Below are 26,305 nucleotides of genomic sequence, written 5' to 3'. Positions count from 1 at the left end.
TCCCCTCTCACTATCACCTCCATGCCATAAAGGCTTCCCATTGCCAGACTTCTTGTTCCTGCCACGTCTGCAGCCTGGGTCAGCAGCACTTTCTTACCATCCAGGACATGATGGAGCTCATGAAACCTGGAAAGCTCAGAGCAGCTGAAAACCTTAATAACAGCTTGGCAAAGCTACAGAGCACTACTGAAGCCTTCAAATGTTTGAGAGGAAAAAAAGAAAGAGATGTGGTGATTTGGATAAAGGTTTGACACCCTAGGTGTACAATAAAATTCTCAAATGGTATAGAAGGAAAAAGGGATACATGGCTCACGGTACCTTCTCTTAAACCCAAACCAACTTATCAACCTTTTTTTTCATAATTTAAAACTGATTCTTCATAATGAGGTAAATAACATCTAAATGAGAAGATTAAGAGATGTGCAAAGTTATAGTCATATGCTCCAGCTCTCATCCAAGAAAGCATGTTTGAACAATTTCATGAGGTATGTGTTTAGACGACTTTCTGAATCAGTGCTCCAGTGTGTGTACACACACACAAACTCATATCATGTCAGTAACTTTTTTTTTTTCAGAAAAATAATTCAGGAATAAGTGATTCAAGAAAACTTTCAAGGTGATAAAATGTGTGTCTATAATCACCTGAAATTGTCTCTTAAGCCATACTTCAAAACAAAGTTATTTTAAAAACTCTGGCTTCTCTCAAAATTTTTTTGGGTTTTTTTTTTTTTTTAGAATGAAGCTATTAAGAGACAAAACATCACACATCATTAGCATTTTAAATAAAAATCATTTCATAGCAGTAGTGATCTAAGACTAAACCCATATTTAAAGATTTGATGACCAGTTTCCAAGACAATGTCTGGAAGTACATGCAGGGAAACTGCAACCAGCAAAAGTGAAATAGATTTGAATCAGATATAGATGTGAAAAGGGAATTAGAATGCGGAACACTGTTTTGCAAACTGATAACCATGCAATTAAGAGAGATGCAATCAAGCACATACACTTTGACCACTTCCCTTCTTTTTAGAGACTATACTAATCCCAGTTAAATAATCACTGAACCAGGCAAAAGTTGTGCCACCTCCACTGCTTATATTTTTTCAGCTTTTTATTTCCAACATATATTTCCATTCAAGGAAACAACTTAAAGAATTTTTCTTTTTAAACTGATTTTCTAAAGAAAGCTGAGGTCAAGTTCATTCATATACAAATTTAACAATGGCTCGGGTTTTGAAACTAATTCAAGGCAAGATTTTACTGCCATATCTATCTTTCTGCCCCACCTCTTCTCAGAATGAATTAAAGAAATTTTGTATGGTTGATAAATATCAAAAAGCACTGTTCAGTTGAAGTGTAATTTGATTTGTTTGCAAATCCCTTTTGAATTGCTTTATGATGCGTAAGCACATGCAGTTTATTAGGAAATAATAAGCAAAGAAGGCAAGCCAGGCAAGAAGCTTTGCTCACTTTCAAAGTCAAGGAAAAAATTTGGCCCCTGATCAAGCTCTGTGCAAGTGAGAACTTTTAAAAGATTTCCCATTTGGTTCCTGAAAAATAGAAAAGGAAGAGAAAAGGAGTCCTGAGTGAAAAATGGTTTTAAAGAGAAGGACGTGGACAGATTGGTTGTGCTGGAAAATACACACTGCAAGCAATCAGGTTTTAAAAGTTTTTCCTCAGTTTGCTGTTAAGTCAGAGAAAAGATTCTCTCATTGTCTTGTTATTGTTTGAACTTACTTTCAAAATCCAGGAAAAAATGTGGATAGTTTTCAATTTCCCTGGTAAGGACCTTAAGAAGATTACCCATCCCAGCAAACCTAGTAAATGCAACAAAATCGTAAACAGTTATATATGTAAACTTAGAATACTATAACTAATTACAACTAAGGGCTTGACATGGTCTGCATCATATATTAAATATTTTGGCAAGTTCTGGACCATAAGATACATTCTGATGGTCAATTCTATAATATTTATGTATGGGGACATAGAGACTAAGACCTCAGATAAACAAGAGAAATAATTTCTTTAATCAAATTGGAAATTAAATGTTGTATCAGTATAACAACACAGAGAACAAACAGATATTTATGAGTTTATGAGCTAGAAGAACAAACTCAGAACAGTATCTGTATTTGTAAATCCTATAAATTGCTGGATTCAAGATTACTGAATAACATTCCAAAGTAAAAAAAGACATCTTAATAATTTGTTTGTGCTCTTTAGCAGAAATATATGCTATTTCATGAAAGTAATTCAATTTAAGGGGAAGAAAAATCTGTTTCTAATCAACATGGTTTTATAAAATATTACTGCAAAGATGTATCAGAAATAAAAGCTAAAAAGTTTGTTCTAACTTGTAAAAATGTATGCATGCATTTTTGGAGGAAAAATACCCACACAAAACAGAAAAGGGCTCATCCACTATCTTTTTCATTTTTTTTTGGTGTGTGTTATTCCTATCTTTTATCACCTTGGAACCCTTTGCATTTGAAGTTATGAAAAACTCCCAAAAGGAAAACCAACTAGTTCTTGAAAAGGCAAGTCTCTGTGTGAGACAAGAAGGAAGGAGATTTGAAGAAGCTTTTTACCAGTACAGTCCTTAGGAAGATACATTATTCTGAAACTATGTAAAAGTATGTCTTCCTAGGGCAAACTTTTTCTCAGAAGAAAAAATAAATCATGAAAAGCACATATAAGGATGAAGAGGTCTGCCTCGAGGGATGGAGAAAAATGTAATTTTAGATTTAAAACTCCAATTGAAAACTGATTTTTGCCTCAAAGATAAATATTCTCAGTACTCTTAAACCTTGGCTCTTGGGGCTCACATCTGATGCTCATGTATTTTTTAGTTAAACTTTCTTCTCACTTCCGAAGTCAGACCACAGAAAAATTATTCTAAGCATGTATATGCCTGATACTCTATATGAGGAGACTATGTTTTTTTCAAATTTCCCCCCAAGTATAATAAACGTATCATCAACCAATCCTAATGTCTATATGCATGTGAGGGATATATTTCTATAGCAGGAAAATCTAGGAAGGTAATGTAAGGCTTAGAGATTTCAAAGCAGCCCTATTTAGTCCGTAAGATGATATAAATTTAATCAATAATCTGTTCGGAGCATGCAGCTTCATGTAAAACAGGTTTTTGTTAGACAAATGGCTCTGTTTGCATTAAATGCTTCTTCAAAATTTTCTGTCCAGAACAAATCCAGTGAGCAGCCTGTCAAGCCCTTTACAATTACCAACATCTTGCATATACAACATTGAATCTTAAAGAAACATTCGCCATTAGTCATAAAGTTACATCCATTTACACAAACGAAAAAAAAATACACTTTTACTTTCAGAACAAGATCTGCCCTGAATGAGCTGAGTCTGACTTTCTGATTAGCCTACAAAGGGAGAAAACATACAAAAGAGCAACAGATTTTATACAGCATTAAAACTTCTATCTTCAATAATTTGAACACTTTCATCGCACCGGTGTAACACATTTTATCAGCATCAAGTAAAACAGATAAGATACTGTGCAAACATTTATTTTCATTTTCATAACCTCAGAAGAAACAATTTATATTATTATGAAATACTATCACAAGCTAAATTAGTCAACTTGGATTTTTCACTTTCAACTTGTTTTAAGCTGTATCTTACCTCATTGCCTTCAATCTTCTGAGAGTTTCCAACCATTTCTTCTACTGCCAAAGTTAGCACTGCATCCAGAGACTGGTTTAGTTGACAGTATATGCTTCGAACAGCGAGGAAGCCTTTTTGCCAAAAACCTGAGGATATGCTCCCTCATTTGCATCAAGTAGCTTGAGGCCATGTGCCCAAGCTCTAGTTTCTGATCTTTCTTACAGAAGTACAGCACATCAGTGCTCTGGAGATTTCTGAGTGTTAAGTATTTTTCTTGAACTTTTGTTCTATATTTTAATCTAGTTTTCTTTCAATCCCCATGCAGAAACTGATTCAGCTACTTAAGTCACAAGTATCAAACAAGAACCCTGCCACAAACTTTATACACACTCTCATGGTCAGCCTGAATTTTCCAGTGATCTCAAAGGCACTGGTTTGGCATCATCCATTTCCAATATACACCAATCCAAAACCCAGTGATACTCAACATTGACATCTAGAAGATATGGTTCAGGTAGTTGCTAAACATGCTTTACTTCTTTATGATACAAAATAATTTTTTTAGGTTTCCTGAACACCAAAACTAAAAGCAGGATCTAGTTCCAAGAAACTCACTTTCAACTATAACTCATCATTCAAAGCTAAGGTTTTAACCCCATATTAAAAGGCCAACCTTCACTTTGATGGAAGTGTTTATAAACATAATTCCTTGCCCCAAACTGAATTATTTTATTATGTATAGCTTGCTGCTTCCCAATACTGGGACCTTCCAAATAGTCTTTCCCTGAAAACTCTAGTGATGTATTCCAAATTTCAAGAGTTGCAAGTCACTTCCAGGATAATTTTTAATGAGATTTCAAAGTAACTAATGATATAAGTTCTGAGCAATCAGCATATATACTGTGGCTGCAACAGAAGTGCAAAAAAAAACCCCAGCTGATGCACAGAAACAAATCAGAAAGCTTTCATTTAAGAGCATAAATTCCATTTCATTAAAACTGGAAAGCATTTTACTTACTGTAAAATCAGTTTAAATGTGGAAATGAGACTCAATGCATATAGAAAAAAAATATTGCTGCTACAGCACTTCAAAATGATAGTAGCTTCTCTTTAGTGTCCAAATCCCTTAGAATTCCAACAGTATGCTTTAAAAATTACATGTTGACATGACAATGATGTTTGTGTTTTCATGTTTTCCAAACCAATAAAGCTTATCCTAGGATATTGCATAAGCATACAGAAGGAACTTTCTAAGCTACTGTTGACAGTTTACTGTTGACAGATAGGAGACCAAATTCCTTCTCCCCCACTAAACCAATCCATTTACTTCTGAATTGTGATAAATACTATCCCCAAAACCAAACCAAAATCAGCCATGAATTTTATATACATATAATGAAAATATAGTGAAGTATGTATTTATCAGATACTGAGAACCAGTTTTGAAAGTTTGGTAAATGTTCAGAAACTAGGTGTTACCAACTAAATATTGCATGCCCAAAGCTAAGAATCATGTTAGTTAACTCTTTGTTTACACACTGTTTTAAGTAATTACACAATTTTGAAGTGTGGTGTTTTGTATTACTTTTAAATTATAGCTATATTACCACATAAATTGCTAGAGAAATACTAGTTTCTTATTCCTTTACAGGACTAATTTAATCAATACCAACTGAAACTCACCACCAGCACTGTAGCTACACTGAAGGTATAGTAGGCAACCTCATGGTGGCGAAAAAAGATACATTCACCAGTTCAACCCTTTGCTGCTCATCAGTGCTCCTTTGATAGAAACTATTTCCTAACTCTGCCTGCTTACACAAACAGTCTAAAAGGCTTTTGTCAAAATGAGCTGGATCAGCAAATACCTACTGCTTAAACTCATCACCCTAAAAATGTAGGGATGGGAGGATTCCCATGAGCAGCTCCATTTGGTGTTTCAGGGAAACAGAGGCTCCCAAGTTCAGAGACGGCAATGGATGATTAAGAATGGTAACTTCCATAAAAGCTGTCATTCTTAGGAGTGTTAACAGCAAAGGAATAATAACTTCTAGAAATAATAATGGCACACCTATGCGGGTAGGGACAGGTATTCAGTTCACAGTCTGAGGAACTGTACTGTACTAAGTGTATTAGCAACTTTAAAGCAGTGGAACTGACCCTACTGCACATATAATTAAATAAATAATTAACTGTGGTTTCAAAAAAACACCGACATCTGAATTTAAGATCTCTCAGGTCAAAAGCATGACTCCAAATTGTTGTGATATTCATCCACAAAGTTTGTTAAGATGCTTGTAAGGGGTCCAATATTCAGAAACTGGTATTGTTCTATTAAGGAACAAACCCAAAATGAATAAAGAAACCCTGATCAAAAAACACAGAAATCTCTTAACAACGATAATCCACTTTTTTTGAAGAAAACTTGAATGCCCCATTGTTTTTTGCTTGGGAGAGAAAGGAAAATAATTTTTAACTGCATTTGCCAACACTATTACCAACATTTTTGTCTTTTTTCCCCTTCTTTGCAGTAAGCATATTAAAACAAACTAATCTCTATTTCTGTAAGACTAGCTCCAAGAAAACTGGAATGCTGCAGTGCTCAGTGTCATCCAGAGCAAAGGTACAGGCAGAAACTGGAGCACCTTCCCATGGGTGCCCCCCCCCCCCCCCCTACTTCTCACTCATCATCGGCATGTGGAGTTCTGCAGAGGTCAGGCAACAGAACAGGTTTTATCATTGGTAAGAACCTGTGAATATTATCAACCCTGCCCATGGCAGGAGGGCTGGAACTAGATGATCTTTAAGGTTCCTTCCAACCCAAACCATCCCATGATTACGGCTGTGAAAAGCAGAGTACTGGAGTCAGGAATAGTCAGGGAAGCACTCTGATTAATGTTCACAGCAACGCTATAAAATCATTGGAGTTAGGGGTGGGGTTATCTAGACCCCAAGGCAGGAACAGCAGCAGCTCTGTCATTCTGCACAGATGTTTGTCTAAAGTATTCTTAAAGGTCTTCAGAAACTAATTTAAGCTCAATCACAATAGCTCATGTTTTATTATACTTGACCAGTCACACTGTCCTTCTTGTAAATCTCTCCAAAGGGTCCAAATTCCAGTCTGCCACTCAACGGTGCAGTGCTCCAAATACATCCAAGTATGATGCCAAATATAATGAAGGAATCGCATCTTGCAGAAAACTGTGTTTTACACATTCCTTACATATCGTTTCCCTAAGTTTTATTTTACCCATAGCTTTCTTTTTTTGCATTTTGGCATTTCCTTAGTCCTGCTTCTATACAATACCTTATACTGGAGCAGATCATCTTGGGAGCCATCACACAACACATACAGGAGAACCAGATTATCAGGCCTAACCAGCATGACCCTGTGAAAGCCATGTCCTGCTTGATTAACCTGATCTCCTTCTATGACAAGGTGACCTGCTTAGTGGCTGAGGGAAAAGCTGTGGATGTTGTCTAACTAGACGTTATTAAAGCCTTTGACACCATTTCCTACAGCATTCTCCTGGATAAACTGGCTGCTCATGGCTTGGATGGGGGTAGTCTTCACGGGATACCAAACCTGACTGGATTTCTGGGCCCACAAAGTGGTGGTGAAAGGATTAAATCCAGTTGGTGGCTGGTCACAAGTGGTGCTCCTCACAGCTCAGTACTGGGGCCAGTTGTGTTTAATACCTTTATGAACGATCTGGATGAGGGGATTGGGTGCACCCTCAGTAAATCTGCAAACATCACCAAGTTGGCTGGGAGTGCTGATCTGGTAAAGACTTGAAGGCTCTGCAGAGGGATTTGAACAGGCTGCACCTGACTGTAGCTAATAGTATGAGGTTCAACAAGACAAAGGGCCAGGTCCTGCACTTGGGCCACAGCAACCCTCTCTAATGCTACAGGCTTGGGGAAGACTGGCACCAAGAATCAACCTACGCTCAAGTGAAGACAAAAAAGTGCTATACATGTCTTATGCAGGTGAAGCATAAACAGACAAACCAAACCAAACCCAACAAAACTCAAACCCAAAACCAGATGTAAAGAAGTGAAAAGTGGAAGATGAGAAGAAAGTTGTTCAAGGTGATATTAACCCAAGATAAAAAGAATCATACCTGCTTTGAACAATTATTTTATTACAGTTACTAGAAAAGCAACACTTCAAGCCATTTTGCTGTTAACTGATATACAGATTGCAGGACACAAACCCTACAAAAAAGGTGAATCAAGTCAAAGGGAGTTCACAAATAGTGTGTAATGACAAATACAATTTTCACTAATCATAAAATGTTAAAAGAGCTGGCCAACAATATTAGTACCAGTAGCCCCAAGGATTAAAGAGCTTGGCTCATGGTTTCACTAAAATCAAAAGGTAAATAAACCCCAAAGGTTTACCTTAGGTGAACTTACAATATACTCACAGGGGGATTTTTCTATATGCCAACCCTCAAACCTGAACATACTTTGAGCAGAACTCCTACATATTTTCAAGATGCATAACTCAGAAAAGCCATCATGAAAGGATGAGAACCAGGCAAACAAAGTATCTGGATTCGATTCATAGCTCATAATAAATTAAAAATGCCAACAAAAATGCAGAATGGAAGCCAATTAAATAATTAGAATACAATTATATTTGAAATTGAGAAAACACTGCTGCATTTTGATCCTTCCACCCAAGTGCACAGTAATGTTGACGGAACATGGCGATGCATGCACAAATGCTTGTACACAAAACAGGGACACAATTTCCCTGTACACAGTAAATGAAACATCTATCAATGGATGCTGTTAGGTAAGCAAAGCAGGATACTCATGTTTACCAAACTGATACACAGGAGACAGATACATTTTACAGGAACAGAACGGCTTGGCTAGTTTAAGTGCTTCTTCCTTCAAACCAAAAACATTGCCTTTTGTTTTTTTCAGGTGAAGTTTGACCCAGTTCTTCTGAACTCTTCTAAGAGAAGAGCAGCCACATCATCATCTTCTTGAAGTTTCCTTGTCCTTATCTTCTCTCACCAAAATCATAGTGAAAAAGGAGATTAACTCAATTTTTCAAAAATATCTGGGCATTTGAGAAAGTACCTGGTTTTAACATTTGTGAATATAATAAGTGAAAAATCTTGTTCTAGATCATAAACATTCTCAGATACAGAATCAGAAACAGGGCTCTCAGGTGAAAAATCAGAAAGAGGGAAAAATATTGCTGGTTCCTTCTGCCTATTAATCACTGCCAATTATTCAGCCTTCTGACTATGCTACACAGAGTATTTTGTACTTTACCCCAGAAAAGCCAGGGCAAGTGTCCAAGAAGACAAGATGAAAACTATCATGTTCTAGTTCTTTGTGCAACTATGGTGAAGACATTCCTCCAAGTGATTTTATTTTCAAGTTATTTTTTGTGCCATTTGATAATGGAAGTAAGTCTTTGCACGTTAACTTTGTTCTTCATCTATTTTACTTCTCTTTTTAATATATAAATGGGAAAACATTACATCTAATATCAGACAACCCAGACAATTCCTACAGTGACTGGATTTATTATTGCATATTTGCTAGTGATCTGAGTGTGTCAATATGTAGGACACAATGCATTCTGCTGTCTAAATTTGATTTTCTGGTTTAAATGGTAAAAATCTACAAAATATGGACCTGAAGCAGTCTTTACAAGTATTCCTTTTTGGAAGAGGGGAGAGAAGTCAAACAATACTTTACAATACTTGGGAGACAATTAATTCTGATCAAAGAAACATACTGACATTACTAGAATTAACACAGCTGTGGCTGACTGCGTATCAATAGCTCAAAATCTGAGGAATTAAAGATGAAATAGGGGCCTTTTTCAGGGATTAGTTGCTATCAATTTAAAACACTTTCATTTTTATGATAGTGGTCTTTGCTTACTTCATTACACAGAATATTAAAACTGCTGACCAATTCATGTTAGAATGTTGTTGATGGAAATAGCAAGAGTTTCACATAGAAAAAATATTCTGAAAACCACTGAGAATAGACTGGAGGAGTGTTTTGTTTTCTTAGGTGTTTTTTGGTTTTTTATTTAAAATTTCAGGAAAAGGAAAAAGAAAAACTTCCTATGTGTCTCTGGGCAAGGGTACAAGACAAAAGAACAGATACCACCCCAAGACAGCAATCTGAGAGACCACCTAATCCCCAGAATGTGGTAAAAAAGGTTTTACTGAACTATGGAGGAATCTCAGTAGCAGAATTGGGCAAGAAGCTTCAGGAGGACTATTTAACCATGTACCTGCACAAGCTCCTGGAGTGACAAATGCTCTTTCTAGAACACAGAAGTATTTACCAGAGGAACGGCTATTTTAGACTTGTTTGATATGGGGAGAATTAACTGAATACAATGATGGAAATACAGGAAAAAATAATAACAACCAGCAGAAGTTACTAAACAAGGAGAAACCAGCAAACTAAAAGACCATGACTTCAAAAAAGCACTTCCAGTAATCTCAGATATCTGAAAGAATAGGTCTTTTAGAAAGTTACTTTAAGGGATAAGGGAGCACAGGAAACTCAGCAGTTAAGAAAATACACAGCATGTTATTCAAATGGACAAAATAGAGACTTAGAAATCAATATGCCTGTATAAGCATACAGAAGAATTGAAGGAAGAAATATATAAAGATGGAAAACTTGTCAATTGGCTGGAGATGAGAAAAGAGGAAATGTTATTTAATACCACAAATTTGCTGCAGCACTGAAAATCTGAAAGTTGTCAGCAGTTTCATGGCAAAAAAAGAGGATGCATTTTTAAACAGTATCTGGTATCTGTGGTATAGATCTGTTTTTGTTCAATACTTTAAAAAATGTATTTTCTTCTTCTCTGTCACTAATTAAAGTACGCACTAAGACAGAAGGGAATTAAAATATTCTGGAAAACAAAATCATAACACAAAATCACTCTGGTGTACTGGAGATGCTATCCAGAAGAAATTCAGTAAACACAAACGTGAAATAGTCCACTCAAGGAAAAAGCAAATCAATCCACAAATGCAGATGGACTGGCAAGCAGAAAGAAGGAGAGAAAAAAAAATTAATCATTATAGTGGACTGTATTACCATACAGCAGGTCAGAAAGTTGTTAAACTCTAGAATCTTTCAAAGATTGCTCTCACAGTCGAGTTAAGTGATGAGGGAACTGAATAATGAGCAAAGCCAGATTTTCTCCAAAACACTAATCTGTAATTATGCAGAAGTTACAGAAAGTATAAATTCCAATGAACCCCCTCTTTTTTTCCTTAATTAGCTTTGTGTCATTTTTAAATCGCTTCTGGTATTGTTTTATTAATTCCTATTCTTTCACATTAAACACTGAATTTATTAAAATGCACAGGGCCAGACTTGATCCATGGTATTTTTCCGCATAATAGCCTGTCTTGAAAATTGTATTTAGTTAACAGACAAGTCCATTAGCCATCTTAATGAGGTAAACAAGGAGATTCTTTATTTTTGCAGTGTGCCTAACACAGTAAGAAGCCATTCTCCAGTAAATCTATTTACAAATAATGTGTATTACTTACACAGAATGCCAAACATGCTTTTGTGCCCTGAGATGAGCTGCTAAAAAACACTGCAACTTTTTTTTCTGGGGGGGGGGTGGTGCATTAACAGGTCTGCTATTTGCAGACCAATAGGACAAATAAAGAAGGAAGGAACTGTGGACAGTGCTGAATTTAAACTGTCATTGTAATTAAAAAATCGATTTCTTGTAGGTGTAACCGAAGATTACAGTAACACGCTGACCCTGCCGGGCTCCGCAGTAATTAACTCTAATGGCTCTTGGAAGCCAGTCCTCCTGTTGCAGCGCACTGTGCAGAGCCGGGGTGCGCTCTGCTGCCCCCTGCTGCTACGGCCCCGGTCCGCGCCCCAGAGACCACTCCAGGGGTTCCGACTCCACGCACTGAAAACTCACGCTTCACATAGAAACACCTTTACCACCCTTGTGCCCAAGTAAAAGGCCACGGCTAGATCCAGTCATTAGCCTGGACTACCAGTCGGTCATCAGTGCTAACCTATGCCTGAAGGCGAATTTTTGCATTCAGACTGATTTTTTTTGCAGGGGCTGCAGCTCTGATGTCAGGGGATGAATCCACACTTACTTTTAAAACTAAAACCAAACTAATCTAGGTAGTATTTTAATAACCACATTTCAGAACAAGTACCAACATTAAAGAAGTTACGCTGCTTTCTCTTTCCTCCTACTGAAACTCAGAATTTATCATACAATCACAGAATGGCTTGGGTTGGAAGGGATGTTAAAGCTCACCAACACCTCCACCATGGTCAGGGACACCTTTCACTAGACCAGGCTGCTCAAAGCCCCATCCAGTCTGGCCTTGAACACTGCCAAGATGGTGAGGCCACAACTTCTCTGGGCAACCTGTGCCAGTGTCTCATCACCCTTAAAGAATTTCTTCCTAATATCTAATATAAATCTACTCTTTCAGTTTAAAGCCACGCCCCCTCTGTCCTATTCCTACAGACCCTTGTAAAAGGTCCCCCTCCAGATTTCTTGTACTCCCCTTTAGACACTGGAAGCTGCTCTAAGGTCTCCCTGGAGCTTTCTCTTCTCCAGGCATAACTGACTGCATCTAAAATTAGGAAAACTGTCATTTCTAACAGAATGCTGAACAACACATGGGTGACCAGGCTTAGAGCAGAGAGTGAACATCCAGGGCTGGTGAGTGTTCTTAGCAGGACATCCAGCCCAGTGTCAAACACATGCTGCACCAGCCCCTGGCAACAGTCATATGTTCCCCATCTGAACAGAAATGCCATTTGTATTTACACTTATCCAAGAACTTTTGACTAGCATTATTTCTTTTGAGTTAAGAAGAAGAGTAAGATGAGAAAGAAGAAATCTGGTTTTCCTTTTGTAGTCTCTTACTAAAAACCACGTTAACATGGGATGAGATAAGCTGACTTTAACATGCCAGCTATCTGCAATCAAAAATGGAGCCGATTATATCTGCTGGATATAAAAATTAAAATGGAGGTAGTTATATCCAAGATTTTCTTATTGCATTTGTTTAATACTTTGATTTGAAAGGCAAATCATATCTTGTAGAACTAGAAACTACAGAAAAGACCCTGTACATAGGTTTAGAGCAAAATTTAGTTTTATTTTTGCATAAAAATGATCTAAGAACCCTGGTTTAACTATAACTAATTAATTGCATTTTAATTGCAACTAATTCTCCATCCACACTTTCAGGTGGTATTAGGTCGTGTGTAAAGAAAATGCAGCTTTGTAAAGGCAACGTTCAACAGTTTCTAATAAAATTTCTAAACTAAATAATTATTTTTTTAAACCCTGTTGAAAAACTGGATTTGTATAAAAAATACACATGCTCACACATAAATATACATATGTACAAACACATGTATACATAGAGTTGCAAATGAGCATGGCTAAGCAAAAACTGGTAACTAGTTGCTTGTTACAGAAAGAAAATAAAAAAAAATTAAGATTAAAACTTTAACAAAGTCAAGATGAAAACAATCCACTTAACCAAAGCTTTCTGTTTGCCAACTCAAAATTATCTCTTCTAGTTACCCAGAGACATAAGCAGTTGCAAAACAGCACAGCGTACAGAGAGGAAGAATGCCTCTGTGATTTTGATTTCAGCACTAACAAGAGCTGTAAAACTCAGGTTCCTCTTAGCTCATGACTTAGATGATGTGAGTTCTCTGGAGGATGGGATAATCCTCAATTATTCTCAATTTCATGTCAAACAAATGGAAGATAAAGACTACCTGAAAAATATTGTTACTTAAGCCAATAAAAGTCTTTGTATTGTCTTTCAATCTTTATCATTAATACAATCAGCCTGTAATTCTGCACTGAGACAGGCCTGGAAATTGAATTACATCTTCCTTCTCCTCTGAGCCAATCATTACTTTAATTGCAATTTATTCAACTGACTTTACTAACAAAAATAGCATTAACTGAAAACTTCAAAAAAAGCCTGAGAGATTAAGCACAAAAATGCTTAGTGACTGAAGATTATGAGGGTTGATAGGCGTAATCGGAGTTACTTAGGGGGAAAAAGTTTGAAGAACACAGTTTAAAGTTTCAAAAGGAATGAAAAAACCTAAATCAATATATGTCTCAACAGTAAAGAAAACCTCTTCAATAAAGAAATGAGTAAATTGCAGAGGATAGTATTCTTTTATGACAGAATAGATTTTTTTTAATACAGTGATATTAGAAAAAATACATACATGTACACAATCTAAACTACATATATGTAGATTTATCTGAGGCATTGGTCTCAGACAAAAAGCTTGAATTTTTATATATATAAATTTGGAATCAAATACTACCATCCAAAGTACTTAGCAAACAAGAATCCTTATAAATAAAATATATTCAGGAAGTAATAACTGTAAATAACAGTGGTGGAATAGATATTTGGTATCTGTCTCACCTTTCTGATTTTCAAAATGTGAAGCCTACAAAGTCCAACTAAAACAGGACCCAGGCCAGTCCTATACTCACTCCCATTTTGTATATGCCCTTTATACTGCCATGCAAAAAAAGGTAATAACTACTTTTAATCATGTCCTCTACAACTCCTGAAGAATCAGCTTGTTCTAGTTCAAAGTTTGCCCAATCACCAATCTTTAAACTATAAGAGCTAAACCAAAGCGTTGCCTAAACACCAAAATTATCACCTTACTACGAATTAAGTTTCATTAACCTAAAGAAACAGTGCAAGAGGACCAAAATGGTTAACTTTTCCAACCAAATTAAACACAAGCTCTCTATTTTCCTGTAAGAAGTTTAAAATTCTGTAATAAATGATTCCTACATTTTAATACACTTCATTCAGAAACGGAATTGGCTATCATAAGATTCCTAAAATGGGGCTGATAATAAAAGGTTCTTTGAAAACATGCTATGATCAGCATATTCTAGCCAGGAGGAAAACTCCAATATAAATCAAGATAGCTGTCTGCTACCTGATCTGGTTCTACAAAAAGGCTGCAGTTAATGCTGTTATCCACTAAGTGGCATTATCAACTCAAACACCTACATCTGACAAAAAGTAATCACAGTACAGTGCATTTTGCCTCCTACAGGCAATTTATTTTATTGAAGTTTGTCATAAATTTAGGCATCGTTCCAAACAGTCAAATATATTAGTAAATCAGCATTACCAATTTACTTTTCATATCAAGACATTGGCATTCAGCACGATGGTCAGGTTAGAAATAAAACTATTATGATAGACTTATTGAACAAAGCCATCAAAATATTGCAGTAATATGAGCTCAAATTAGGCACAGAGAAGTATAATAAGGCATTTTAAAAGTAGCTGGGGTTTCAGAAGTGCTGTACATCAACAATTCCAGTATTTCCTGTTGTGAAGTGTGAAAGTCACAAAAGTCACACCAGTTGCCTACTTCAGATACACCACTTCAATAAAAGTAATCCTAATAGATTACGTAAACTGATGCTACTGATTGCTAGAGGGTATTTTTTAAAATACAATAATTAGAAAAGTAAGTACTATGTTTCACTAATTATTTAAGGATTAGTTTTCAAAATGTTACTTAAGGATTAGTAACTCTAAAATAATTTTTTGAGAAATGTTTACTGGGGGGAAAAAAGCATTTAGGAACAGTATAAATACAAGAAAAAAAGTATTAGAACAGAATTCTGATTTTAAAGTAGTTTCACACACCCCTCCACCCCCACCATTCCTATTGCTTTCTCTGGTCATTTATCACTGTCAATTTGTTCATACTACTGAAAAAAAAGCGGAAAAAGACAATTATCAGTATTACTGGACACAAACATACAGAAAAATTAAATGAGCAACTACTTCTGTTTCTCTGCCTCAAAGCATGTATTATAAGTTTGTGAAATGTCCTATAAAGCACTCAAAATTCTAAGCATACTTTAACGCTACAAGAATCAAGACATTCCTGGCTTTTTTTCTTCAGTGATTTTTTTTTTCCCCTTCCTGGCCACAGAGGAATTGCATTAGGACATAGTCCTTTTTCCCTACATCCGCCTACGACAAACATTTGCTACAAGTCAGCGACTCCAAAACCAAATTGTTTACAATTAACTCAAAAAAGCTATTAAAAAAATTGCTTCTTTGTTCCAGTTGGAAAGAGAGACAGCCAGATGTGTGGCTTGTTGATGCTGCTCTTCTCTGACCTCTGAGTGTAGGAAGAACTGCAGCTGAGGAAGGAAGTCAGCAAGTTCTGTTAATGAAGGTGAACTTAGTTAAAAAAAAAAAAAGAAAAAAGAAAAAAATTTCATGACACAAAAATATCTTTGAAAGTGTTTTTTATTTAAAAAATAGTGACATCATTTAGTGGCAGTCCTGGCGCAAAGGTTGGACATGATGATCTTAAATCAACGTACGTTGATTCTATGGTTCTATTCTATGTAAAGATAACAGAAAACCTTACTTTTTGCTACTGGTGGAAAATTAGAACTATGTTCCAGGAGAAGACAACAGAATCTCATCTTTTGCTACTTCTGGAAAATTATACTCTTAATTTCAAGAACTCCAGTAAGTTTCACTGCCTTAAATTAGCAATGCCTCATCATTAACACCTGCCGGGAAACCATCCTCCTTTGAGAATGCAAAATTCAGGAAAAGCATTTTAATTTTAGGCTCTGAGTCACAGTCTACCACTACCGACCAAAATCAGGCCTAAAGCTGAATTCCAGATTGAGTATGCCCAGTTCTTTGGAAAACACATCTGGCCAACAATGCAAATACCGTTACTATGGTACCTTTCTGCACATTTCTCCCTGAAATATAAATCTGTACAACACCTAGCAATGAATTAACTATTAATCTGTATTGAAAACTCTTCATTACATGGTACTCCTCATGCCAGTACAGAACACATCTGCATAAGATATTCTGTCAACATAAAAAAAAGAACATTTTTCAAAGTCTGCACAGTAACAGATATGAAACATCTCGTTTCTTGTGAACTTCCAAATATTTTCTAAAAAAATGTCTGAAATGCATTCTGAAGTTCTACAACCACAGTGCTCCTCAATTTATCAAGGTAGCCAAGAAGCAGTACAAGTTAATAATAGTTAGATATCATGGTCTGCAGTGATGCTACAGGACACAGTGTATGAAGTGCAAATTCACTCCATAGATTTAAGTTTAGATATTAATTCTGGCACCTAAGCATCAATCCAGGAATCCCATTTAATTGTGTGAATTAGGTTTAATCTTCAGTGTTTCTCTTTCTGCACTTCTAACTTCATCTTAAAAGCTCACACTGGCTTTAGTAGAAAATTATGCCCAATTCTTGCCCAAAAAAAAATGCTTGCTACCCAAAGACCTGAAAAGTATCATCACAGTTCATCTCTTCTGTTCACTATCATATGATTTCATTAAGAAACTTTCCTAAGTATTCTTAGAAAACAGGGAATTGAAAATGAAAACTAGTTTACTCTCTATGTTCTCCTGACCCCTAAGGTCATTTAAAAAACATTAACAGAACAGCATAGACATGCATATGTACACACAAAACCATTTCTGTGAACAGTTATACCTATATTTAACCTGATAAGAAAATTCAAATTATGGAGAATTAAAACAATATTTCATGTCATACTATTCAAAACAGTTGTAAAGGATACTGGTAATTTTAAACACAGTCTATGAGATTTAATCTTTCTCTTTGCACCAACAGAAATGAAAAACCTTACCATGTAAGACTTTCAACACAATTCAAACAGCTCACAGCTATGAGCACAAAGAACTTCTTCTGCTGCATTAGCATTTAGAAATTACTATTGGCTTGTCACTGTCACATTAAGATTTGATTTCCAGAACCTTTTCTTTCCAAAATAAAACCCGTTTAGATGCTTCTACAGTCCCCATTTTGCCACAGTCTTCTGAGTCAAATGTTAAGGTCATTAAAGGCATAAGAGCTTCATTTTGAAAAAAATTATTTGTCTTAATATTAGTCAAAGGTCTCCAACAGCAAACACTTCAGACTTCAAAAATTTCCCACCAGTGTTAGCTCCTACCAGTTAACTCTTTCCAACCAACTGAATTAATGAAAGCAGTGAACTACACTGTGGTAATATTAACTTTGTATGGGTTAAATTTAAATAAATCCATAGTCAATAAATCTCAATTTCCTCATTGGATACTCATTTCTTATAACTTCCTGTTTCTCTCACATTAGAATCTCCACTCATTTTTAACTTTCATTCTTTCCACTTGTCCTGTCTCCACAATCATTCTTCAGTTCATCTTTCTCCCCCCTGCAAGGGTGGATAAGCCCATGAACAGCAAACATTTTTGAGATCCTCTTCTCTCTAATTCAGAAATATCATCCCACATTTAAGAAGTAAAATGGGCCTTAAACTTTACTAGAAATCCTATCTTTATAAAATGTAATAGGTGTCATATACATAATTCCCATTTTAAATTCCTTATGATTGTAACAAAATAGAAGATTGGAAGGCCTCTTAAAACAGAAAATATAGAATAAAAATCAAATACACAAAGTAGCTTCACTGGTTAAGTATGCAGTCCCTACAAGCATCACTTCACTATTTTACAAGGTAAAACAGAATAATCTATACTGCAGGAACTGAAGACTAAGACTATAGCCTTTCATCTTAGTAAGTCTTTCCTTCCACCCCTCACATCCACCTCCTCCCCTGGACTTGGGTTTGTTTGCTCATCCAGTGAAGTGAAAAACAGGAATATCACCATCTTTCAACCATGTAGGTTCCACATTCACCAGAATCCCTTATGGTCTTAAATTAATAATTCTCTGCACCTTCCAAACACCTCCCCAGGCAGTTTTATTTCTTCTGAACAAGCATCCACATGATCAGCAAACACCTTTACTTTGATAGATTGCCACTGCGATCCCTGGGTTCACTTGGCTACTGCAAACCTGCTTTGACAGAAAGCCAGTTGGCCTGCTGTCACGCTGGGCTTGGTTTTACCTGAAAAAAAAATCAAGTTTTTGCGGTCATTTGCCACAGCACCACTGGTTGGAGGCTTCTCATGGCAGCTGAATTAATGACAGCACTCACTGTTACTGCCCCATCCCTGAAAGTGTTCAAGGCCAGGCTAGATGGGGCTTTGAGCTACTTGGTCTAGTGAAAGGTGTCCCTGTGTGTGACAAGGGGTTGGAACTACATGATCCTTAAAGTCCCTTCCAACTCTAACCATTCTATGATTCTATGATAAAGTAGGGTTAGCTTAAGAGTCCTCTCCATACTCGATGGTTCCCTTCTCTATAAGAAACCACTGGATGGAAGCCACCATTTTGCATAGCCTTACTTCCAACAGTAAAGTAAGATATCATTCCTTTTCAGATTTTAAGTGTTCCAGGCTGCACCTACCCAGCTCAAACGTCATGGCTGCTTCACATTTCCTAGCAGTCCAGAAAGGGCTGGCAAACAGCAGCAAGTTTAGGTCAGAAACAGCAGAACTAATGTCTGCAAGTTGTAGCCCTGGAGACCCAGCACAGTGCTTACCAACGACTTGGCCACATGTGAAGTGTGACAATGAGATCCCCTTTCTGTTCCCAATATCTATGCAGGTAAACACAAGTAGTTAAATTGGCATGACCTCTAGGATTTCACTAAGAAAGTGGTAATCTTCAGTGATTATGCCTACAGATCAATACCTTTTAGCACTTCTCTATCAACCTCTGCTTCCTTCTCAGATACTGAAGTCTGCAGCTGTTCACAACCCTTTCATAGTCTTCCTCATGTATAAGACCTTTTCTTGGAGCAGAGAAGCAAGAACTTAAAAGCCACTAAAACAATTCTCTGCTGCAAATACTGTCACTGATTTTCTTGCATAGACACCAGTACACATTTGAGTCCACACTGGCTGCTGCAGAGGTCTAAACTGTCAGAAATTTATTCCTCTGAGAAGTCTTTGCAATCCCATAGATTTTTCAGCAGCAAAATACCTAAACCAGCACACTCTGAATGATGTTGATGCAAGAGAAGGGGCAGACAGAACTGAACTGCCACTCTGAATTGCATTGCACTAATCAAGCAACTACACATCCGATGATAAAATTAAATCCCATACATAGAGAGACAAAGCAGACCTGATGGTGTGGTTTCACTCAGGAGTATAAACATTTAGAACAATTAAACTGTTATTTTTTAAAATCTCAAATTAACATTGGATTAATTCCACAAAGAGATAAACACTCTGTACAACGTAAGGTCCAGCATACTGCACTCTTTGGCTTTCTCACAATTCATGTAAAAAAGAAAGGGGGTACTTAAAAAGACCACTTGGTTATGTCTTACCTAGAAATACAGTGGTTCCAATTCACATTCAGAAATCCAAAGAAGTAATGATGCTAAATATTCAACGCCCGTCTGTCATGAAAAACATTCAAGATTACACTTGGAATCATTGTGCTTTTCCTCTCTTCCTAATTTCAGATGAGACTTTCTCTTAAAAAGGAAATATTTATGGAAATCAGAAATTACTTTTTTCAAAGTGATATTTGTAACATCCAAAAAATTTTTGCAGCAGTACCGATCAAAAATGCTGCCAAGTTGAAATGATCAGGTCCTTAAACTAAATTTTATCCTATATAATTCCACAGAACATATTTAATTTGGGTTTTATAGTGAGCTGTTACCAGCACTGGTACTGCAAACTGTCACTAGTATGCATTATATTAAGAATTAAAAGAAGTAATAATGAAAGATCAAAACTAAGAATACAATTCCAAAGCATTTAGCATTTTACTGCAAAAGCTGTATTTATTTCAAACAATATTTACATTGACATAGATCTGGTTAAAGCAGTTCAAAGTTCAGAAATTAATTTTCCAATCTTGAAACTACTGAAATAAAGAATGCAATTTAAATAGTGACAATTTTTTTTCCTGCAAGTGTTGGTAGAGGGAGGCTAAAACAAGGGGAACAGAGGTCCTTCATAAGGATCTACGGGAACAGCTATTCTTATTACTTTTTTAACTCTAAGTAAAAAAAAAAAAACTTACGGAGATGTAAATTTGCTCTCAGAATAAACATGGAATCAACTTAAGAAATCCATTACAGAAAAGCTCACAAGTGCACTTCCATTTCAACCATAGCCTCAACAATGCTAATGTAACTCCACAAACACTATTCCCAAATACTCTGGGGTTTACTATCCTCACAACTACAATAAAGCAGAGGTCAAGCCATCAGGTCTATAAATCAGCCGAATTAAGCTTTGGCTTTGGAAAACATGTGACTGTGTTTGTGCAGGTATATTTATAGAAATGACCAAAACCTGGCTCTAATCTAATGAGGGATTTCTATTCATTTAATTTCAAAACAGCAAGGGTGCTTGACTGTTGTCTAACGATCTTTTGAAACTCAGAAGTGGGGTGGTGTAGGATTTTTTTTTTAACCACCTAAAAATAAGTTCCTTGCTGCAAATTGTAACAATTCATTATAAAAGCATATTAACTTAAATCAGAATGTAACACTAATTTCCCAAGTAGAGCACCCACATAGGGAACTAATTAGGAATAGCTCCTCTGTGTAAACAAATCTTTGTACCAATTAATAGCTGGTCAAGTCAGGGAACTCCCTTTCTCTAGAGGGAAAATGTCTATTTTCAGCCCTTTTTTAGTTCGCTGCTGGCTGCAAATTCTCTCCATTTCTGTAGCAACAGAGGGTGCTTAGAACTTATATTCAGAGAGTTTAATGGGAATCTGGTCAAGATTTTGGGAAAAAAAAGGCTGTAGTAGGCCTAAAAAAACTAAAAACCAACACAAAAAGAACCCCACAAATTAGAACTACAAAAGGCATAAGAACAAGTTCCCATTCTCTGCCGAGGCCAATTCTGTCCCAAGGGTTTACACAGACCAGAATGATAACAGTGAAATGATTCAAAATAAACAGTGGACTAAGTGAAAAAAAGTACATGGCAAGAATAATTCTCAGTTGTCATTCTGTAATAACAAAAGCAAACAAATAAAAACCTCAAAACGAGACTATAATGCCCAGATTGCATTTTGAAAGGACCAGTTAGGTGCAACAGTAAAGCTACATAACAGGGTGCTCTTCAAGGGAGTCTGTGTATTATCATTTATGACATTCAAATCTGATAGACAGCTGTTCTGTGAAAGACAGAAAAGTACCAGAGTTGAATCTAACCTGGCTGAAGATTATCCAGATCCTTCCCGATACTTAGACAGAGGCTGCAATCTGTGGATTTTAAAATTTAAAAGAATCATTATTAATGAAACTCAATAACAAGTCAGAAAAGTTACTTAAATGTCTTCAAAACATAGTAATTTGGGTTTTGTTGTTTGTTTTTTGTTGGTTTTTTTTTAAGGAACGAGTACTGCTGCAAGGTATCTTCTTCCATGTGCTACACCCAAAGCAAACGTACACAGTACAATAGTACAATACACAGGCTGGCGAACCCATAGGACAACACATCAGGATAGTGAACTACTGTCAGCATGTTTAGCACACTTAGTCTCCAGAGAATGATGCAGCTTACATGGGAAAGAAGCTGGGAAGGGAGCATCAGAGAACAGGCAAAGCAGGAACACCTCAGGACAGGGAAAGGAATAGAAGCATCTCATGGAATCCAGAAAACCACCATCTCCTACAGCGTGGTGATGTAGTAAGAGACAACTTCTGACCCTCCAGCCCTGCCAGGTTACAAAAACCAGCTCTAGATACCATTGTTTTCTAAAACACTTACTGAAGACATATGAACACATGACCCTTTACCTCTTGACACAACAAAAATGACAAGCTTGAGACTTGGGAATGCCAGCACTAATTAAATGAGCATCCCTGAAAAAGTTTCAAAGAGGGCATCCCACTTACCAGACCGCATTAACTCTCAGGCTACTAAGCATTTAGGTATTTTCCAAGCTTCATGTATTTAAAGTGAACTGGAAAGAGTGGTTATGCAAAAACACAGCAAGATTCATGTTAAACAGAAACCAGAGCAGATTTACTAGCAGAAATGAAAGTGAAGGTGGTAGAAGAGAATGGATGAAAATTCTGAGGAAGGATTACAGGTGGGAAGAAGAAACTGAAAGAACAGAAACAGAAACACTGCAGGCAAAGAAAGAGGACTGTGAAATTTAGATGATCATCAGAAATAAAAATGGTTGAATTTAGCTTTGAAAAGAGAAGTCTAGCACAGACTATGCTGACATAACAGCTGGCTTTGGAATGTCACAACGTGAAAAAAGACACTGTGTCAGTTTGAGAAAGGGGAGGAAACTATTTGTTAGCTAAATACCTTAAATATATTAATCAATTAAATACCTCCTACCAAAGCAGATACCTGCAGAACTGCATTTATTTGACCCATGACCTGATCCATTTATTTGATCCACTCCAGAAGGAGTTCAACAATGTGAAAGGTTTTAGTCACTGAAGCCACAGGCAACTCAGTCTAATTGAATTCATAACCCATTACCACAAGAAAGAAAACAGAAGTAAAAAAACCTCAGTAAGGGAAAAAAGGTACTGAATGTCTGCTTCTTTCTGCAAGTATTAAATGGAAACATGCACAAAATTCATAATTTGAGAGTGAACAACTACTTCGTTCCCTTCAAATTCATCTACAGAAGTATTTGAACAGAAATGGTTTTCAGGAAAATTAATGAATTCTAGAACATGACTTAAAAGTTTAATTATGGTAAAAAAAATTGCCAGAAACTTTTAAACTGATCAAGTGGGACAGGAAAAAAAAAATCTATGGAATAAAAAAATCACCATAAGAACTGAAATAACATAAAAACCTGTATGTTCATCATAGCTAAACCTAGTGAGCTAATTAAAAATCTTGAGAACTAACATAAACCAAAGGAAAGGTAAATGAGAATTTTCTTGAGCTATATTCATAAATTCCATACTTTAATGTTAGACCAGTTTGTTTTATAACTTGGCTTATTTCGAGAAAACTAAGAGTGCTGGTGACAATAAGTGCTCTCACATGACACAGGTGCAAAATATACTCACAAAAAGGTTACAGACTGAGAAGTGGACTACAGCACAGTTAATTCAGAAGTCAAAACACATTGTTATAGAGAAAAATTAAATTTTGGGAACAAAAACCCCAGCAACTATCAAGGAGTTATCTCCTATTCAGCTGAATCATGAAATTACAAAAACGGTGAATTATACAGAATAGCTGTCCTAAGCACAACTAAAGTGTTAGCTAGCATGGAAATAGATTTTTAACAAAATACACATTACACCCTGGAAGTCTGCTTCTTAACCTTTTTTTATAATTTACACCAGATATCCAAGTTTATTTCAGTCTAAAACAAAATCAAACTAAATCAATCTTAAATGGAATGTTGTCATGGTTTAAGCCCAGCCAGCAACTAAGTACAATACAGCCGTTCACCCACTCCTGCCGCGGTGGGCTGGGAAGGAGAATCGAAAACAATGTCAGTCCAATTCATAAAGTTACTATGATGAATAGGTGTGACATGGCATTGAAAAAAGACAGCTATGGACAGCTGCCAGGAAGCAGTACTTGTGCTTCCTTCTTGTGCTTGTGAAGTTATGCTTTAAGCAATAACTGTGTGGAACAGGCTGCAAAGTTCAATGAGCTAAGACATTTGGACTGAGGAAAATGCTGTCAAGTGTGAAAGCAAGTGCCATGGGAGAGAAAGGTTAAATCACTCTGAAAAAGTTTCAAATTTCCAGTTCTAGGTCTTTAAAAGAGAACTATTCCCTTACAGGTTGACATAAACAGTCCAAGATTGATACAGCCACGGGGAATGAAGAGGGACAAAATTTTACCATGTTTATAAAATATCTAAATAATGATACTCCTTACAATATTCTGACTTAAGCATGGGGTGAAGAAATGCGTTTATGAGCAACCGCTGCCCTCCTCAGGAGAATTTACAAGTTGGTAAGAAGTAATTTCTTAAAACACCAGTATGATAAAAACTGACAGAAATAGACACTCTGAAAACCTTAGCAAAAAGCTTAACGCTGCTCTAAGGAAAGAATGTCAACAAGGAGGCCAACCATCACATATTAATGCAAAAGAGAAAATTCTCTTTTACTGTTTTGGTAGCATCCAGTAAAGGAAATTTATTGCTAGTTAAAATGCATTTATACAATGAAACACAGAGGTCAGTTGGGTACCCTTGGCGTAGTAGTCTGCGGGACCTGCTGGGAGTAAAGCTTATTATCCTCCCAGGGATTTGAACAGTCGTAGTCCACAACCAATTTGAGTTAAGGCAAAAGACAGCTGCTACTTTGAAAGTTTCCTGCTGTGTAAGAAATAATTAAGGCTATATCATCAGTGTTCAACAAAGCATAAATAGCAAAGATGCTAAATTAATTCTACTTGCAAATCAAGAGTTAAGTGAAGTCACATTACAGAATGGACTACATAATACTGCAGTTCAAAGGCGAAACAGAAGAGTTAAATATGATGAAGTGTGTATCAGAGGTGAGTCTGAATCTTAATCCTAGTCAACAACAGTATTATTTCATGTTTTAGAAGTTCTTCACCCAAAAAGTATAAAGTATATATTCCAAAATGAAATCTGTATTTTGATTTAGCATCAAAAATAAAAAAGGAGCAGCAGCAGAACACAACACTGTATGTTCTGAAAAAGCACAGATTCATTGAGGCCTTTACTACCAAGCTGGTACTATTTAAATATTATGCAGAAAGATGCAAGAGATGTCAATGGCAACACAAATAATTCAGGGCAGTTCATCCTTAAAGCATAGTAACCAGAACTTCAATTCTCTCCTCTCACACCACAAACCACAACAGGAATTTGCAGGCCAGGAATGGCACTTGGCCCATCACTGTCCGCACAGGGACCAGGAACTAAATTTCTGATTGCTAGACCGCCTTCAGGTTGGGGGATACATGGCCAGTTCACCGGGCAACTTACACCATCCTCATGTACAGAAGAGAAAAATGGAAGCACTCCATGGACTGGAGTCAACGCATGACCTGTCTGTTAGCCCAGACTCTGCTAAATCATTAGCATTCAATGGCTATAATACTGCTTAAAAAAGAAAAAAAAAAAAAAAAAAAAAAAAAAAAACAGAAAAAAACCCAAAACTGCCCTCCATACACTACAGTTTTGACTAAATATAAAATCAGACTTGCACCTCTTTCACAGGAAGCAATCAAGACAATTAGAAGAGGGCAAAACATCTTGACCAGGGATTCCCTAGAGAAAACCTAAATATAATGCCAACTCAGGTCTGCATTAGCAGGTTGCTACTGCTCCTTTAGTTAACAGAAGGCAAAGCTTAGGACAGGGATAAGTTTTACACTACCTCCAGGATATATATCCTCTGGTTGAGGACACTGTAGATGCCATCTGCTCACATTTAATTTATTCATTTTTATTCAAAATGACAGCCCATAATTCTTCATAAATATATTTTTAAAAACTAGTAATTTCAAAACAGCTAATTACACCTGTGTAGTTCCTGAGGCTTTTCTTATGAAAACAATTATGAAACTCAATTATTCTATCATTTCAAGCTGCTCTGGTGTATTTTTCCAGCTTTCCAGACACAGCTTCTCCTTTCAGGTTGGACAGAATATTTTTTTCCTACCCTTCTAAGCACATAAAGACAATCCTGCCACTGCCTTCCCAAAGA

At 36.4% G+C, this 26,305-nt stretch overlaps 1 protein-coding gene across 4 annotated transcripts in view; it reads right to left on the bottom strand.

The window, feature by feature from the left end:
* The window catches only part of CYRIA (CYFIP related Rac1 interactor A), a 56,041-nt gene that overhangs the window by 19,418 nt on the left and 10,318 nt on the right, over nucleotides 1-26,305 (bottom strand). The window contains exons 2-4 of one of the 4 annotated variants that reach the window (XM_034060364.1): nucleotides 21,833-21,883; nucleotides 19,979-20,128; nucleotides 1,741-1,820 (exon numbers count right to left, since the gene is read on the bottom strand). In XM_034060364.1, the coding sequence (XP_033916255.1) occupies nucleotides 1,741-1,810 (70 nt within the window). In that variant the 5' untranslated portion in view covers nucleotides 1,811-1,820; nucleotides 19,979-20,128; nucleotides 21,833-21,883. Of the gene's footprint in view, nucleotides 1-1,740; nucleotides 1,821-3,663; nucleotides 3,755-19,978; nucleotides 20,129-21,832; nucleotides 21,884-26,305 lie in introns of those variants that run through there. The other 3 variants (XM_034060362.1, XM_034060365.1, XM_031043933.2) reach the window with 3 other exon arrangements.

Source organism: Melopsittacus undulatus, chromosome 3 (genome assembly GCF_012275295.1).
Source record: "Melopsittacus undulatus isolate bMelUnd1 chromosome 3, bMelUnd1.mat.Z, whole genome shotgun sequence".
Taxonomy (NCBI): Eukaryota; Metazoa; Chordata; class Aves; order Psittaciformes; family Psittaculidae; genus Melopsittacus; species Melopsittacus undulatus.
The sequence above is the reverse complement of the archived record's forward strand: the minus strand, read 5'-3'. Positions and strand labels throughout refer to the sequence as shown.